This window comes from Monodelphis domestica, chromosome 1 (genome assembly GCF_027887165.1).
Source record: "Monodelphis domestica isolate mMonDom1 chromosome 1, mMonDom1.pri, whole genome shotgun sequence".
Classification (NCBI taxonomy): Eukaryota; Metazoa; Chordata; class Mammalia; order Didelphimorphia; family Didelphidae; genus Monodelphis; species Monodelphis domestica.
Window position 1 is genome coordinate 35587293 of NC_077227.1, and position 18465 is coordinate 35605757.

Consider the following 18465-nt stretch of genomic DNA (forward strand, 5'->3'; position numbering starts at 1 on the left):
GCAGGCTCTTCTCCCCTTCCTCCTGTTTACCTGCATTATCCCAAGTTCTTTGCTATTCCTTAATCAACAAGCATTTATTACCAAGTGTGTCGAAGCGTCGAGAAAAAAGAGAACAAGGCCTCCCTTCAAGAGGCTTTCATGGTCAGGATTCACATATACGTTTCTATATTCCCCATGGGGGGAGGGGGGCATGTCAAGAAAGGCTTCAGACAGGGGCCTTTCCTCTGAGCTGTTAAGGAAAATAGGACTTCCCAGGAACAAGAGAGGAGGAGGAGGAGGAAAGCCCTTTGGACTGGGCAGAGCCAGCGGGACATGGACACAGGTGGCACGTGGTGGGCAAGGAGCAGGCAAAAGGCTACTTGGCCAGGTTTGTAGGGAATGTGAAGGAGAGTAAAGAGAGCAAAGCTAGACAGGGACGTCAGGGCCAAGTTGGGAAGGTCTTTAAACATCAAACTGGAGTTTATATTTGAATCTAGAGATAATAGGGAGCTACTGAAACTCATGGGGTCAGGGAAGAAGGTGGTTAGATTTGTGCAATTGCATTAAAGAAAGCCACCTTCTACTAGGGTGCCCGTCGAACCCCAAGAGGGATAGCCAGCTTTTCTCTAGGAAAACCAGTGTCAGATATTGCAGCATTTTGAGGCTTGTTGGCCCTTCTCCCCAGGCATGGAGGGACCTTGAACTTGTTCTCCCAGATAAAGACAGGCTATATAAGGAGTGGCTCAGTGGACAGACAGCTGGGCCTGGAGGGCAAGAGGTCCTGAGTTCAGATGTGGCCTCAGACACTTCCCAGCTGTGTGACCCTGGACAAGTCATTTAACCCCCGTTGCCTAGCTCTTGCTGCTCTTCTGCCTTGGAACAAATACTTAGTATCAATACTAAGACAGAAGGTAAAGGAAGGAAAAAAAAAGCTGGCTCCAGCTTCCCCTGAGGGTTTGGGGTATCTCTTTTATGCTGGTGACTGGAATCCCCTTAGTGTGTTCTTCCTCCTTGATGACCATCAGTGATGAGCAGGTTAGGTTTTAAGAGATTGTTAGTGCAAAGAGGGATGAAGTAACAACAGAAGTACAAACATTTCCTCCCAGTCCTTGTGGGCGCCCTCCTCTTTACTCCCCCCTCAGTCTCAGGGAGATTGTGCTCAAACTTGAAGTAGTTTCTACATGATATTCCTCGCTCCCTCCCTAGTATGGCCCGGCTAATTTAGGGTGAATGAGTCTGGACCTTTGCTCCTGCTGGCCTGAGTGGGGAGCATCTCCTGTGCTTTGATTTCCAGAATGTTTTGTCCTGACCCCCTGACTTTTCTGAGCCCCCAGGGTTGTGGCTGGTGCCCATCTCCTTCACCTTCAAGGAGGAAAGAATACCTCCCCAGGTAAGGATAAAGGCCTGGGGCTTGTCGTGCCTCTGAGGGTTTCCCCCCTCTTGTCAAGCAGGAATCAGGGAGGAAGGACCTCAATGATGGAGGTCCAGCTTCATTGGAAGGAGAATTGTCTATGCACCATCTAGGATACACCTTCCTCCATTAAGACCAATAAAGCTGTGTGAAGCACCTACTGTGTGCAGGGCTCCAGGGAATACAAAGTGAAGACAGCCCTGTCCCTCAGGAAGTTTAAAGTTTAAAGCAGGGGATACAAGTACACAAATTGGTAACAACACTGGCTAGCCAGGAAGGTTTTGTCCTCAGATTTTTATCAAAACTGATATTGTTAGTCAGTGAAAGTCATGGACCACACACACTAAACTTGGGGTGCTTTAAAAATAGAATCATTTATTGAAACCAGTCCCTGTCCTCAGGGAGCTGTCCAGACAGCTGGGTAGACAGCAAAAGTAACTGAGGGGGCAAAGGGCAATCACAGTGTAGATTCGATCACTCTGGTCCAGAGGGTGGACAAGTCCAAGCCCCCGAGCGAGGGCGGGCAGGAAGGCTTCACAGTGAGGGGTGGGAGGATACCAGCTGGATTCTGGAGAGTGCTGGGGTCTAGATGGAGGGGGAGAGGCATGGATGTGGCACTGTGTCAGGCATGCTTCAGGCTCTGCTAACATCCCATCTAGATGCTTCTTTGTGGAATCGATGAATGGAACTCTGGGTCCTGAAAGGCTCTGTCAGCAATCCAAGCACAAAGCCTGGGAGGTCCTAACTCAAGGTGGGAGCAAGGCACTGTGCCGAGTGATGGGGATACAAGCCAAGCCAGAGCCTGCCCTCAGGAAACTTGCAATCTAATTGGGGAGACAACAGGCCAAAAAAGTGTACAAACTCTATACAGGATCAATGGGAAATAACAGAGAGAAGGCACCAGAGTTAAGAGGGGGTAGGGAAGGCTTCCTGTAGGAATCAGGGAGGCCAGTCCAGAGCAGCTCAGCAATTTGCTGCTGAGTAATTAACTGGCTCTCCAGGGGAAAAGTAATGGGCCCAAAGCATTTGGAAGTTTCATCCGCATTATTACCATTTTCTCCATCCCTATCTTGAATCTAGGTAATCAGTGAAATAGTCAAGTCACGACCTGTAGCGTTTGTAGCTTTCACAGGCATAAATGCTCCCACTAACCATGTGCCAGTCAGCTGACTAGCTGGTTTGAGCAGTCTCCGACACACCCCTGCCCACAGTCTGGTCACTTGTTGAGGGTTTTTTTCAGCCACAAAAATGTACAACATCCCGTCTATTAAGTCTTGGAGGTGTTGTGGTCAGTGTCAGCAGAGGGAGAGCCTTCATCAATGAAGTGTCTTTTGAAGAATAAATTGATAAGGTTGTTTATATGGGAGTTTTTGAAGAGAGAAATGCGAACTGTGAGTGGAATGTCAAGAGTTTGACTCTGAAAGGCTTGGAATGGCAATAGGGAGCCAAAGAAGATTTTTGAAAAAGGGAGCTATCTGATCAAAGTAGTATTTTAAGGAGACAAAGCTGCCTTTAGGATTTAGGACAGATGAGAGGCAAACCAATTAAAAAATGTTTGCAGTCGTCCATGTGGGGACTATCAGATGAGGATGCTTATGAGGACTGGATTCCAGTTCCACAAGGCAAAACGGATCTAGGAGCCAGAGCTCACTTGCAAAAAAACAAAAACAAAAACACAACCATAGAAAAGCAAACATGCAAATGTGATTTTCCTTATAGAAAGATACCAGCAGTGTAATGGGGAAAACGGTGGGTTTGGAGGGCAGCCAGGTGGCTTAGTGGATAGAGAACCAGGTCTAAGAGAGGGGAGGTCCTGGGTTCAAATCTGGACCCTTGTGTCACTTAACCCCCATTGCCTAGCCCTTACTGCTCTTCTTGCAACCAAAATGTAGTATTGCTTCTAAGATGGAAGGTCAGGGTTAAAAAAAAGTCCTGGGTTTGGCATCAGCACTGCCACATTTGGCTCTATGACTAGAGGGAAGACGCTTCAATTAGAGAGGGTCTGTGTTCTCATCTGTAAAAAGGGGACAACACCCCCCACTTCCTGCCTTGGTTTGGAGAAAATGCCTTGTAAGCCATAAAGTATTATAGGAGCACGAGCCAGCCTGCCCTTGGCCCTTCCAGTGCCTGATGGGGGCAGAGGGATGACTGTCTCAAAGGGGAGCTAAAGAGCCAGGCAGGCTCTGAGGCTGTTGGTCACCTGAGAGGCAGCTTGCTGGGCACAGACACATTCGTCAACAGAATGCAGGTAACTGACTATTTTGGCCACAAGGCTCCAAAAAGGCAGGATGCTAGGAGGGGCGGGCCGGGACGCCTCAGTGGGCAGAATAGCCACAGGGCTGAATCGGCAGCTGTCGGGGCTTAACCTCCCTCGGACCTCTGCCGGCGGCAGGCTGGCCGTGAGAGTTGCTTCTCTCGTGGCCATGCTTGCTGACCTTCTGGTGGTGATGACTTCCGCTCCGTTATCCCCGGCAGGATGTCCTCGCTTCCCTTCACAGGTTCCTAGTCACCGAGCACGTCCTCCATCTTCTTTTTGGATCCAGGCTTGGTCTCACGCTCAGACCCTGGACTCTGGGCCGCCTCTTCCCTGGTCCTTCCAGGGTTGTGTTTTTAATGGCGACGACGCCAGAGTTTCTTTCCTAGACGGTGACAGATCTCAGAGCGGGAAGCTTCTGCACACACCGCCTGGCACAGACATGGTGGCGTCTCCCCCATTTTAGCCCAGAGCGGCTCCTTCCTCCTCGTGCCGCGCTTTCTCATTTTAGGCCCAAGCATTTGATGACGTGGACGGACGATGCGTGCTCGGTGACATTCATATTAATGGAAAAGTGGATCATTTCGGTTCATTCTGGGCTTACAAGTTCATGAGGTCACACACCCTATTTTATAACCACGGAGTAGCAGACACGGGAGCTGCTGAGCATGCGCAGCTCCAGGTGCTCCTCCCCCTGCCCCACCCCCCCACAGTCACGGGGACGCGGCTGGCGTCACGGCTGGGTGTAGGATTTGCTGGTCTCGAACCAGATCTCTTCCACGGCCTTCTGACCCGCATCCAGCAGCTTCTGCAGGTGCTTCCAGCCCGTCTTGGCGGTGATCGTGAGGTAGTCTTTGTTCTCGGGGTACAGCTGGCACGTATAGGCCGACATCACGAGCGACTGAGCAAACCGGCCGCTCACCAGCAGGAAGAGGGCGCTCCTCTCCTCCGCCGTCAGGGGGACCACGCTCTCGAAGCCGGCCAGCACGTGGCCCCCCGCGGCGAGGTTGCCCTCGCTCTCTATCATCATGTACATGATGGCGATGGCCAGCTCGAACACGTAGCAGCCTCGGCTCATGTCCTCGAAGTCCAGGACTCCAGACACGCGGTACTCTGCGTCTCCCGAGGCTTCGCTGCTGGGCTCCACCAAGAGGTTGTAGCCGTTCAGGTCCCCGTGGTTGATGCCTGAAAGCAGAGCAGTGAAACCTGGGGGGACGGGCTGCGAGGAGGGCAACAGGAGGGGCGTAACCCCACGAAGGCCGCTTCTGTTTCATTCCGTTTCACGGAGAGGTAAAAAGAAATGACAGCCCCAAAGCCTCCACATGGACGCACAGCCCAAAACGCGGAGGGGACAGAGAGAGATGGCTCTGCTCAAAACCTCCCCAGGCTGAGAGAGGGGCGTGGCCCGAGGAGGACCCCTGGAAGAGAGCTGATGAAGAGGAGCCCTTGGGACGCAGGAAGTGTAGTTCAGTAAAGCACAAAGCATGCTTCGACAGACATTAAAACTCTCCAAGGCAATGAAGGCTCATTTGAGCTTCTCTTGAAGAGAGGATCCTTTTGGTTCCTTCTCCGTGTCTCATCCCTTGTCTCATGGGCAAAGTACTGACTGGTGGAGCTGATGGTGAGGGGGTGGGCCTGAAATCCGGGCAGGTGACCTTATGAGAGAGGGCCACAGTGGGAGCCCAGAGCCCAGGCTTGGGAATCTCTGCTTTACCCCATTAACCCTGAATGTCGGGGTTCTCTGTGCAGTTATGTACTCTCGTGCTTTGGACACAAGAAGACAAAATCTAGAGGCCCTGGGCAGTGGCTGCCCACGAGGCCCCTTCTTGGCAGGCACCCTGATTCTCTGTTTGGCCCTTCTTATAACTTACTTCTACATTATTTAAGGAATAATAAACATCACATCGATCACATAATAACTCACGATGTCTATCATAAAAATATGGGCGTATGATAACACAACATCCTTATAAGGCATTATTGACAAGATGGTAACAATGTGGTCTCAGGACAGCAGGCAGGCGGTCTGGATGGCCCTAGCAATGGGCAGCCTCACTCAATCTAGAGGCACGTCACCAGGAGGTCAATGTCTTGGCCAGAGCCCTCTCCGTTCAGTTCCTGAGGGGCTGCCGTCTGCCTGGGAGGAGGTGTATCCACACTGACACAATGGAAAATCGATGCAAGATTGAAGAAGGAAGGTGGTATCCTTCCACACAGCCCCTCCAAATCCTGCCGCCATGTTTCATTTTGGACTGGAGGCAGCCCTGGGTTCTAAGGGCATGCCCAAAAAGCAGAAGCCCTGCCCGTTCTACCAAGAGGGAAAGACCCCTGGGGTGGTCCTAGCAATGCTTGTGTGAGTGGTGTCCACAGATGAAGGCTGAGCCGTGGAAGGTGGCCCCAGGCCCCCATCCTTCTGACTCCCTGGGGATGATGGGAAAGGGGCAGGGACCTCACTCAAGGACTGCAGAGCTCAGACATTCATTTTTCTGTTGGTGCTCTTGAGGTGGGATCTCCATCCAGCAATCAATGAGCAGATATATTTCTGGAGGAACTGAATGTTATTCTTGTTGAAAACCAAAGAACTGATGGAATCTGAATGCAGACAAGCACATTCTGGTTTGCCTTTTTTGAATATTTTGGGGGGTTTGGGAGTTTGTGTTTTCTTTTACAACATAACTAATATGGAGATATGTTCTGTATGACTGCATGTTATAGCAGTCTCAAAATGCCCACTATCCTTGGGTGGAGGAGGAGTGAGAGAAAGGGAGAGAACTTGGAACCCTAAATTTAAAAACTCAAATATTAAAAATTGTTTTTAACCTGTAATTGGAAAAAAATAAAATTTGACTTAAAACAAAAGAAAAGCCAGAGGAAAGTCTGCTCTACCTTGGGTAAATCCTGTATGCAGGCCAAGCACTAGAGGGGATGGAGGAAAGAGGAGGGGTGGAAAGAGCACTAATAACAATGAGATTGCAGATCCACTGGGACACCAGGAGGCCATTTTGGTAAACAGGCAAAAATTAGGGAAAGCCTTATCTGTCTCGTTTCGCCAGAGGCTTCCCCTCCCTTCTCAAAGAGCTCATCGTTAGTCATGAGGCAGCATTTACTGCCTGGGACACAAGTGACAATGTTACAGATTGGGGGGACAAGGAAAAAAGGCAATAAAAAAGTCTCCATTGGCAATGGGAAATACTCACATTCTCGAAAAGAGCTTAACTTTGGCACTATCTCATCCTTGAACCGCTTGAGCACCTGGTCTACCATCTCCCGGTTTGGAGTCTGGCCCAACGCAGAGGAATATTTTTCTAGAAGAGGAACATTTCTCAGGTTCCAGATGAAGTCCCCCCGCTGGAGGCTACTTATCTTAGGATGGTGGAATTTCTAAGAAAGAATCCAGCAAACAGACACAGTAAGTATCTAATGAGCCAGGCCGTGTTCTAGGAACTGTGTGCAAAGAGGCTGATGTAGTACTCCTTGACCTCATTGATCTTGCAGTCTAGTAGAGGACAGGAGACACACCAGCACTTCTGGGAGATACACCATAGAGCTTGATGGAGACAAAGGAGGACCAAAGACCTCAAGGAAAATCTGAGGGGGGAGAGATCCTTCTCAGTCGGAGGGGATGCCAAGGGAAGGTTTTAAAGAGGACAAATGATCTGAGATGGGCTTGGAGGAAGAGAAGGACTTCAGGAAGGGGAGATGAGGAGAAAACCAGGAATTTACAGGCTCACAGACGTAGAGCTGAAAGGGAGATTAGAGTCGTCTAATGCAACCTCCTTATTTTCTGGATGAGGTAAAATGATGGAGTGGTGGGGTGGTACCTAGTAAGAAATGAGTAAGAGAGCCAGGATTTGAACCTGTATGATGGGATGAGCTCAGGGCACCAACCAGAGACAAACTGTGGGAAATAGGATAAGCCCTGGGGTGGTAGGAGAGGATGGCAGGAAGACGAAGGAGGGCAAAGGGACAGATTTTGAAAGAGAAAGAGAGAATTCAGCAATCCACAGGCCATCGAGCTTGGCTTCAGGTCCAGACAAAATCGGAGAAACTATTGCAGGTGTGCAAAGCCTTGGACCCTTGCCCCCCACGTGATCTTGGGTCCAGTCTCTGAGAGGTTCACCTATGGGAAAATCTGTATGTGGCTGGCACAAGGCTGTAGCGGGGAGGAGAGGGCCGGGGATGTGTCATCGTCATCCCTTGAAAGAGAACACTGAAATCCCAGAAGCAGAATGGACGCAGGGCACGCCGAGCTCACTGTATCCCTCTGATGGACCAGGAGATTGTTCTGTCTGGACAAGGCTAGCGTCTTAGCAGCATCTGGAGTGAGTCTCTCTCAGCATGCTTGAGGGCAGAATGCAGAGATGCCCCCTCTCCACCCCCCCCCTCTGGTGAACGTCCTCCCAGGTAGGAAGGGGCTGCACTGAAGTTAGGAATACCAAAGACCGACCTGTCTGTTCTGGCCCCACAACCTAAACACCCGGCAGGTTCTTGAGCTGCGGAGGGGCTGCAGGCAGGAAATGTGTGAGGGAGAGAAAGGAAAGGAGGAAGAAAGGCAGCCCAGAGAGGGCAGGAAAAAGCCTCTCAGCCTCCTCCTTTCGGAGCTTCCCGCTCAGCTTTTATCTGCAGCTCCATCCGTCGTAGCAGGCCACGTTCACGCTACCCTACCACGCTAGACCTAGCCCAAGGTCTCATCACGGCGCCTGCCCCTTTTTCTCATGATTAGCTGAGCGTGTAAGAGGGGACCGAGACGATGCTTGGAAAGCGTGCCATTATTACGAGCCTCGGTGAGCTCCGTGTGAAGCGCCTTCTCTCGAGCAAAGGCTGTGGAATAGTCCTTACAAGGCTGCTGGCAATGTTGATGACAAGCTGGGATGGGCCCCTTTTGAGAGGGCCTAATCAAGCCAGCTTCTGCCTCACGAATTTAGCATTGCTTCCCCCCCCCCCCCCCCATTCATTTCTCTTTATTGAAGGTTTCAGTGCACTTAAAAAAAATTTTTTTTTAAACCCTCACCGTCCGTCTTGGAGTCAATACTATGTCTTGGCTCCAAGGCAGAAGAGTGGTAAGAGCTAGGCAATGGGGGCAAGTGACTTATCCAGGGTCACACAGCTGGGAAGTGTCTGAGGCCGGATTTGAACCTAGGACCTCCCATCTCTAGGCCTGGCTCTCCATCCACTGAGCCACCCAGCTGCCCCTGGTTTTAAGTGCTTATTAACCCTGTGAATTTCTGGTAGGGTCACAACAAGAAAATTGCCTTTGCAAAGAGATCTTGTTTGACTGACCCTTGGCCATTGCCACAAGGGGTGCTGTGACCACAGCGCTGGTGTTCCCTTCACCTGCCCTGAATGCTGACACCACGTGGTGAATAACTGAAATTGTGTCTAGGGCCAAAAATGGCAAAAGAAGGGGCTCGCGAGCTCTCCCTCAACGGCAGCCCCAGCGACCCCCAAATTCTCCGGGCTTCGTGACCCTCTTCTCCACATCAACCTTCACACCTGCTCCTCCTTCAGGGCCCGACCCAGAGAGCAGCACCTCCTCCAGGAAGCCTGCCCGACGGGCCTCTCTGACTTGTTCTGTCCCTCCTTCCTCTGAGCAGCCACCGTAATTCCACTTTCCCACCCTCCTTGTCTCTGTGGTCCCTCTTGTCTTTCCTGCTGGATGGAGGCTCCCTTTGCTTCTCTGCACCCCGCACACACAGGATCGGATGAATGCAAAGACCGGCAGAATTTATCAGAGAACAAACACACCTCCGGCGCTCCGCCGCTTACCTCGAGAGTTCTGTCCATTTGGGCCGCCAGCTTTCCCACCTCGTACAAGAGCTTCGTGGTGACGGGAACCTGGGCTATTGGTCTTCCCGGCAGGTAGGTGAACAGCCTCACCAGGTAACTCTGGGTGTTCGAGCCGCTGTCTGGTGCACAAGAGAGGAAGAGGATCAGACTTCTGGGATTCCCAGCCCAGCTCTGACCCCAAGTGACCTCAGGCACAACGGTCACTTTACTGCGGGGTCCTCAGAGTCCTCATCTGGGAGACTGTTTTGTAAGCGTTATGCAATCGTCATTGGCTTTCATCATTGCTTTTTTAAAGAAATACATTTTATGAGGGCATTATGGGAGTTGTCCCCGAAGAGAAAAGCAATGAGAAGGTTTCCCTCTTCAGCTTTTCATACCGGGGGGATGTCACAAAGGGGAGGAAGAGCTTCCGTGCTCAATCCTGGAATGGAAACGTTTTGGGGAAAAGGGCAAGAACGGGGAACGAAAGTGAAAAAGCTCCTCCTGGGGCTGTGAGGAGGGAGGCTCATGTTAGGCCCTCCTATGGCTGCCAACCAATGATGCTGACTGGAGAGGGATGAGAGGACCCAGGAGAAAGCAGGCTTCAGGCATTCTGGAAACGCCTCATCCTGTGCCGGCGACTGCCTTCCTCCATGACTGGTTTAACCACTGGTGAATGAATGGCCTCTTATCACCTGTCATCCTCCTGGGACCCCTAACTGACATACAAGGTGTTATGTGCTGCCTTTTCAGGTCTGGACCGGCTAGATCTGAACAGCAGACAGTAGGTCTGACCACGAGGAATGTCAGCGTCTCCCATCCCACGGCAGCCACGTCCTGCCTCCTCTCCCCACCCTGCTCAGAGCAGAGGTCCCCAGCCTCCATTTTTCACTATCAAGATTGTCCCCAAAGGCTACAATTGCTGAGCAGAAGAGGCCAGCATGTGCAGAAATACAGATAGTGTTATTCCTACAGACAAAGAAAATGGAAGCACTCACATGTCCAGGGTCTGCAGAAGGTCTAGACCAGTCGTGCCACCATAGCCCACCCAGAACAGGGATGCAGAAAGAAGAGAAGGAGGAGATGAACCTGGATCAGAGCCCTAGTAGCAGCAGCTGTGCCCTTCACTGTCAATGGTACCCCCTCCCGGAATCCACCCAGCGCATCCTTCAAGACAGGGACTTTATACCCTGCTTTGGACTGGACTTAGCCCAGGTGATCAAAGGATCTTTGCTTTTCCATCTCTCAAGGAATCTTCTAGATCTTCACATATGCATGGAGGGGGGAGACCTGCCCATTTTCTGGTGGTAAGAGCCTAATTTAAGCTGCCTTTTCTCATCTGAGGAAGTTTTAGCAATAACCAAACAACAAACCCAGAGGGCTCTCTCATTCTCTATCCCCTTCTGTCAACTGTACGAAAGTGGAAGTAGGGGTTACCATACTTCTACCATACTACTCCACTTCTCCTAGACTTCAAAGACTGCCCTTGGTGTGTGCAGCAAGTGTATACATAAAAAAGAAAGGAGAAAAATGGTGGTAGTTGCTAATGTTCTCTTGAACACCATTTTGGGGAGGAAGGGGGCATAATTAATAATACCATTTGTGATCCCTTCTTCAGTCATTCGGTATCTTCCCTTCTTTGAGGTAACTTGAAAATCCATCCTTCCTTTCAAAATTGGGTGTCTGGCCGCCCAGCTTTTGTCATGTGTGTGTGACTGGCCTGGTCCAGGAATAATAACTAAGAAGAACCACAAAGCCCAGAAACATACACAATCATCTCTTAGTTGGGTGTCCATCCCTCAAGGCTCTCCCAAGTGCCGGCCACCTTCCTCCAGGCTACTAAAGCCATTCTCCTTAGTGCAGCTCTGCCCAGGTGACTCTCCTCATCACTCAAGTACAGAGGCCTCCACTCACTTCCAGGCTGTGAAAATTGGATTTGGCTCTCCCCGATTGTAATAATTAAGGTACTTAGCTCATCTGTGAATCTTAAAAACTACTCAGACTGTACTTTAGAAGATTTCATTTATCTATTTCCTTATTGTAACAATGGAGATACTTGGTCTAACAAGAATCAGGAATGTCTTGGGAACTTTACATTACTCCAGCCATACTTAGACATACTTTAGGGGAAGATAAAGTTGTAAACTCCTGATTGAACAATGCAGGTACTTAATTCATACCTTATAGTGAAATTAGAACTTTAAGCTAAGTCTATTTTTAGATCTAATACAAAAGGGTGTTAAGTACCTGTAAAGGTTAAATTAATCACAAAAAGGTCAAGTAACTCATAAAAGGTAAGCTTAACAAAGAAGTGTGAAGTACCTCAGAAGATATAATCTAACCAGAGAAGGTGAGAACCAGAGTGGTGAGAACTAAGAATGGGCAGTCCTGGGAAAAAAAAAAGCATCTACTGTGATTGGTAGATGTAAAAATTTAGGGGAGGTGATATAAGAGAAAATTTCTTTAAAAGGAGGGGTATTCAGTTCAGAGTGGAATTCAATTCTGAATTTAGTTCAGGAGATTGAGTTCAGTGGAGGACTGGAACCCAGCTTGGAGACAATCTCGTGGTGAGTGATGACTGACTCCCTTTCCCTTAGAGTCAGGAAGGCCACTTTGGCCAAGGCCTTTACTGCCTGGCTCAGCCTGAGCCAGAGCAGTTTAAATTAATTCTCTCTCTCTCTCTCTCTCACTCTCTCTCTCTCCTTTCCTTAATTCCTTCTCTCTATATTAATTAAAATCTCCATAATTCCCAACTGACTTGGGTATTTTAATTATTTGAGAATAATCCCTGGCAACCAAATTATTAAGATTTAAGTCAAAACACTAAAATTATCCTTACACTTCTTTATGGTGAAGATTAAATTGTAAGCCACAATCTATTTTTAGATTTGAATCCCCAAAGTGTTAACTCAGTATTTAAAGTAGATCTACCCATTTTAACTACAAAAGGTGTTAACTAACCAAAAAAGGTGTTAACTAACTAAAAAAGGTATTAATTAACCACAAAAGGTAGAACTAACTACAAAAAGTGTGAACACCCATTTCATACATTGAGTGGGCAGTCCCTGAGAGGAGCATCTGCTTTGATTGATAGATGTAAAATTTAGGGTTGGTGACACAAGAGGAAAAGATCTTTAAATAGAGGAAACAGAGGCACATGGAGATGAATCAAGGATTCAGTCACTCGGAAGAGAAACTGGAAGATTAGTTACTTGGAGTTGGACTAGAAGACAGACACTTAGACTTGGAGTGAAGACACTTGGCTGTGGAACTGGACCCCAGGAGGAGCTCATGCAGGAGACCTCAGACTGCTTTCCTTTTAGACGGTCACAGTGGTGAGTGTAGAGGCTGACTTAGTTCCTTGCCCTTTATGGAGGTGTGAACCTCCAAGAAAGGCCCATCATCAGAGGAAGCTGGAGTTGTCTCTCTCTCCCATTCCTTAATATCTTCCCTCTATTGTAAATAAAACTACCATAAATTCCATTCTACTTTAGTAATTCATTTAGGGATTTAGAAATTAAATCCCTGGTGACCACCAGTTAATATATTCATGTCCAACTACAGATAAATCTAACAAGGCTCAAACACACACTCCTCAGTTTAGTACAACCTGGGGCTCAGGATGAGCAGGACATTGCCCGGCTCGGCCTGGGCCAGTTCCTCCTTCTGAGAACCTAGACTGGCTCTATATGACTCACTCCAGGGGTAGGAGGAGGCACAAGTTATCAGATTCCTCCAGTGGGTTGATCTCAGTGTAATGGGCCTTCTCTGGTACCCACTATGGGTCATTATGAGGTGAAAATAACATGTATATAACAATCAATGAACATGTATATAAGCAAAAAGAACATGTATGTAACAATTCAAATGAGTTACAGAATCAAACTATGTTGTAGAACCTGAGTTGGCTGGCCTGAGTGGTCACGTAGTCCTCTCTGGACCACACCAAGGATCTGCTCTACCATGTCTCTGACAAGTGATTATCCAGCCTCTGAAATACTTCTAATGATGGGGAACTTGCTACTTTCATAAGGCCATCACTGCCCTTTGGAATGGCTTTACTTGTTTTTCACCCAGCCTAGATTTGTCTCTTGGCAGCTTCCTGTCTCACTCCTTCCCCTCCACTGTCCTAGTTCTGCCCTTCGAGGCCAAGCAGGACAGCGTACCCCATCTTCCCTGGGACAGGCAATTAAAGACAGCCACATGGCACCCCCTGAGCCTCAGGCCAAACATCCTCAGGGCCTTCACCCAACCCTCCCAGAGCAGGGTTTCTAGTCCACTCTGCACTCTTGCCAGTATCCTCTGGTGATGGTGATGAAGCAGAAGTGCCAAAGCACTCTGGAGGGGGTGAGTGGACCCCAAGTCCTATGCCCAGATTTCTAGGCCTTTCTGTTCACCAAGCATTGCAGGGAAGGCACCATCATTCTTTAAAAAGTCCTTCATTTCCAACTTAGTAACAACTCTAAGACAGAAGGGCAAGGGCTAGGCAAGCAAGGTTAAGTGACTTGTCTACGGCCACACAGCTAGAAAGTGTCTGAGGCTACATTTGAGCCCAGGATCTCTCGACTCCAGGCCTGGTTCTCTACTCACTGTGTTACTACCTAGCTGCCCAAGCAAAGCTATTTTTAACAATACAAATCTTGGCGGTAGGGATGGAGAAAACCAGAGCCTAGGGTCATTTTTAGCTTGATTTCATACAATAAAAGCATAGTGTTAGGCAATGATTTCATATTGCTGGCCAAGGAATGAAATATAGCGGGGCACACTAGAGGGCTGCAGAGCAGGAAACTTGAGGACTTGGGGTCCAGTGAGGGACACTGATGATGATGATGGCTTTGCTCACAGCTTTGGAATGTGATGCCCCCTTTCGCTGGCTCTGCTAGCCTGGAAGCTCCCTGAGGACAAGGATTGGGTCTTATCTGAACTCTGCCTCTCCCTCCACAGCCCCCTCCCAGGCCAGTGCTTAGTTCACAAAAAGCTAGAAGAGATACAGGTTTAACTGGACGAAGCTCAGGCCGCCTGCCCCCTTAGCTACCTCTGGCTACCAGGTCCTCAGAATTCCTGAAGCAGGCCTCTGGGGCCATGGCTCCTCCCTCATGACAGGGTGGTTCTGGCCAGGGAGGATGTTTCTGGGGATGTGGGCGCTGCTGCCCCTACGCTTACCTATGGACATCAGAGAGGCCAGGTTGCCTCCTTTCGTAGGATGGACGGTGGCCGTCGGGAATCCTTCTGCCTTCAGAAACATCATGGCGCAGCTCTGCACCTCCACCAGGTCCGCATTCTTGCTGGACTCGGAGTTGTTCACTTTGAGAACGTACTCGCTGAGGCCGCCGGTCGCTGAGGGGGCCCTGGGGACGTGCACGTGAAAGTTCTGGTCGTCGTAGCTGGGGAGAGGCTGAATCTTGGCCACCTTTAACCCAAACATGGACTCCACCAACGCGCAGGCCTGGGGCTCACTGAAGGCGGGCTTGGTGAGCGCCTGGGACGGCTGATGCTCTGGGCCTGGCATGGCGGCCGAGAGGCTCTGGTCCTCCGCGGTTTCTGTCACAGAGAAGGGAATTAGAGCACGTTTATTCTCAAAGGGATTTCTGGGAGCCGACTCGCACCCACCCTTTGTCCCAAGCCCTCTTGGGTTACTTTGTTCTCCTACAATCTGACCCTTCACTAGTTCTAAGTTGGCATGACTGGATGGAAGGCTGCTCTTTCCCAGGGCGATCTCCATGTCACGGAGATGAAGGCTGGCAGATAGAATTTCGCGTCTCAGTCACAGGTGTGAAACGCCCTTGTGAGAACATCCCGGCTTTCCCAGGGGCCCCGAGACTGAACCAGAGGCCACGGTGAAGGGTTTTCTTTGGCACGAAGACGTTTCCTTGTTTATTTCCTGACTTGGAGTGTTCTGTGTTGTCATAAAACCTCCCTCGTTGAGTTCCAAGAAGATCCAAAGACACCCGAGCTGGGGAATCGCCATATTCCTTCCTCCTTCGCATCCTGGCATGCCGCACTTTCCCCGAAGACTTCCCTCCCTTCTACTCTTCCCACCCAGCTTCATCTCCAAATGGGCAAAGATTTCTCTTTCTTCAGCTACCAAACGATGTTTTGTGTGCATCTAATAACATGACACCCTCATCATGTTGGGTATATAGATGAGACCCCCTCCCAGATTTTAAATTCCATGAAGATAAGGGCTTGGCTGAAATTTCTCTCCTCCCGGACCCTGAGCTGAAGGCACATACAGAAAAAGTACAAAGACAAGAAAGGTGGGAGTTGCTCTGCACATAGAAAGTGTTTAATAAATGTTTTTGGGGGAGGCAGCCGGGTTGCTCAGTGGATAGAGCCAAACTTAGAGATGGGAGATCTTAGGTTCTAATCTGGCTTCAGACACTTCCCAGCTGGGTGACCCTGGGCAAGTCACTTGACCCCCATTGCCTAGCCCTTACTGCTCTTCTGCCTTGGAAGCGACACATAGCATTGATTATGAGACAGAAGGTAAAGGGTTAATGTTTCTTGAATTTAGTCCAACCAGGCTGGTCTTCTGCATTGAAGCAGAACTGGAGCCTTTCCAGCCGTGTAACAGCTGGCGTTTGCACTCTGTGGGCCGAAGTTGGGGAAGGAACCTCCTGGGGTCACTTCCTAGTCCTAGGAGAGCACGGAAGTGTGACTATGGCATGTCATTCAGAGCAGACTTTGGCCAGGGGTCCTCGGGCGTGTGAGGGAGGAGGTGCTGGGATTCCTGGGTGATCCATATCACAAGACTTCAAACTTGCCCCTGGGACTACCTACCGTTCTGGTCCTTCTGGGCTGTTTCCTTACAGCTAGAGCTCCCACGCCTGCTCCTAAGGGACCCTGGATCATTCAAGGGGAAAAGAGTCAAAAACCATCTTCTCCAGCCCCATGGAGTAGTGGGAGGTAGACAGAGAACTAGAGACAGACAGACATCCCTGAAACTCATCATGCACGATACCAGGGCAGCCAGAAGGAGCTCAGCATGGCCAAAAGAGCAAAGGGCATTCTCAACTGGGCAAGCCCCAAAGATGGCATTCCAGTTGGTTCTTAAAGGGAAGATTTGGGGCATTCAGTCCTCCCATCCCCAACTACCTCCATTCTGGGTTCAGTGGGAGCCAGGGACAGTGGGAAGTTTCTCTCCTAACTCAGGGGTCTTACTTTGAGGCTGGGTCAGGGAATGGACTTCAGGGCTCACCAAAGGCGGCTGCCCCTTCTCACTCAGAAGAGAACACTTTACTTTTCACTAGTGGACCCCGGAGTCCAGAGACCTGGCTTTGCCTCCTTGTTGGAATCCTTCCTGGATGTGTACTTTCTTTTCATCTGTGAAATGGGTGGTTGGGGGGTGTCTGAAGGATCTTTCCAGCCTGAGACCCCTGAGCTCTGGTTTCCTCCTCTGTAGCTTTCTGACTATTTAGGAAAGCCTGCAGGACGCCAGGACCAGAAGGGACCTGAGAGGTCATCCAGTTTATTGGAAAGGAAGGAATTAAAGTCCAGAAGAAAGTGAAGGTGATGAGAGGGCCAAGGTGAGACCGGGATCTGAGGTCCCCCTTGGGGCAGGCCAGTCAACCTCTCCAGTCTCGGGGGAGGGAGCTCCCTTCTGGTCCTTCCGCCACTGTAGCTCGCTGCCTGCCTCAGTTTCCTCGTCTGTAAAATAGGGGTGGATGAGCACCTACCTCCCAGGAGCGCTCTGCAGTTCTGGTAGCGCTACACAAATACATGCGAGTTGTTACTAAGCCTGGGTGTCTCCAGCTTACCGCCCCCCAGTCCTGTCGGAGGGACCCGCTGCAGGCGAGTCCAAGTTGCCTGGTGTCCCAGACCAGCTACGATTGGCTTCAGCGGAGTCGCGCCCACCCAGCAGAGAGCCGTGGGCTCCGCCCGCGGGGGTGGCTGGATGCCTTAGCTCCAACTCGGTCCACTGCGCCACATAAGCACAAGCCCGCCCGCCCGCAGGACTTGGACGTTTTGGTTTGACACAGGGCGGCGCTCTGGGGAGAACTCCGAAGAGGGCCTGCAGTCCAGCTGGCCAGGCTCGGGCTGGGTTCGGTTCTTGGATTGGTCCGATAGAACGTGAGGGCGGGGCGAGGCGGGCCTACCCATCCAGACCCAACTCCAGGTCTGTGGCAGCTGTTTGTAAAAGAACGAGATCTAGATTGTCAAGATTTCTATCAGCTGTCTCTGTCTCTGTCTCTGTCTCTGTCTCTGTCTCTGTCTCTGTCTCTGTCTCTGTCTCTGTCTCTGTCTCTGTCTCTGTCTCTGTCTCTGTCTCTGTCTCTCTGTCTCTGTCTCTGTCTCTGTCTCTGTCTCTGTCTGTCTCTCTCTCTCTCTCTCTCTCTCTCTCTCTCTCTCTCTCTCTCTCACTCTCTCTCTCTCTCTCTCCTCTCCTCTCCTCTCTCTCTCTCTCTCTCTCTCCTCTCTCTCTCTCTCTCTCTCTCTCTCTCTCTCTCTCTCTCTCTCTCTCCTCTCTCTCTCTCTCTCTCTCCACCCCTTTCTCTCTCTCTCCGTCTCTCCGTCTCTCTGTCAATCTCTCTCCCCTCCCTCAGACTTCTCCGCCCTAACCTCTTTCTAGGAGGCCGCGCCCCTATGCCGCGAACCGACCGCCTGATTGGCTGATTGGAGGGCGGGGATCTTCATCCCCCTCCTATCACGGGCACAGAGCGGAACCTCCTTGGGCTCCGAGTCACTTTGAGCCTCGAGGAAGCTGGGATGCTCTGGCGACCTTCTTCCCGGTGCCTTTCCCCTGGCCGCCGGACTCGTAGCCAGTGGGCAGGCAGCGCTGGGCTAGTCGCCTTCTGCCCAAACCGTTTCTGGAATGACCTCTTCCTCCCTCCTGCTCTCTGTCCACCCCCCGCCCAGGGCGGCCTGGCTGCCCTTTTTCTGTTTTCTTTCCGGGAGGCCAGAGAGCTTGTCCAGCCCCTTCTCGCCTGCCCATTTGCAGTGTCTGTTCGAAGCCCTCTAGGCCGAGGATTAACTTGGAAAAAACACAGAACTATTTAATAGTCAGAAAGGGCTCGGGGTCAACATTTAGGCCTCCCCACAGGCACGCGGGCCAGCA

At 50.5% G+C, this 18465-nt stretch overlaps 1 protein-coding gene across 4 annotated transcripts; it reads right to left on the reverse strand.

The window, feature by feature from the left end:
• Positions 1-1745: 1745 nt before the first annotated feature.
• Positions 1746-17731, reverse strand: HYKK (hydroxylysine kinase). 4 transcript variants are annotated; one of them, XM_056797086.1, is made up of 6 exons: positions 17087-17727; positions 16191-16253; positions 14574-14951; positions 9411-9550; positions 6842-7025; positions 1746-4829 (listed from the first exon to the last, which is right to left on the reverse strand). In XM_056797086.1, the coding sequence occupies exons 3-6, from the start codon at positions 14917-14919 to the stop codon at positions 4378-4380; spliced, it is 1122 nt and encodes a 373-aa protein (XP_056653064.1). In that variant the 5' UTR covers positions 14920-14951; positions 16191-16253; positions 17087-17727; the 3' UTR covers positions 1746-4377. The 4 variants fall into 4 exon arrangements, with proteins under 4 accessions (XP_056653064.1, XP_056653063.1, XP_001376709.4 ...); XM_056797085.1 differs by having other exon boundaries at positions 16609-17727; XM_001376672.5 differs by having other exon boundaries at positions 16191-17731.
• Positions 17732-18465: the final 734 nt, after the last annotated feature.

Coding starts and splice junctions, on each gene's coding strand:
- HYKK (XM_001376672.5), bottom strand. CDS start 16,482: ATGCCCCAAATCTTCCCTTTAAGAACCAACTGGAATGCCATCTTTGGG. Junction 14,952..16,190: donor AGCCCAGAAGGACCAGAACG/GTAGGTAGTCCC, acceptor TCTCTGTGACAG/AAACCGCGGAGGACCAGAGC. Junction 7,026..9,410: donor AAATGGACAGAACTCTCGAG/GTAAGCGGCGGA, acceptor ATTCTTTCTTAG/AAATTCCACCATCCTAAGAT.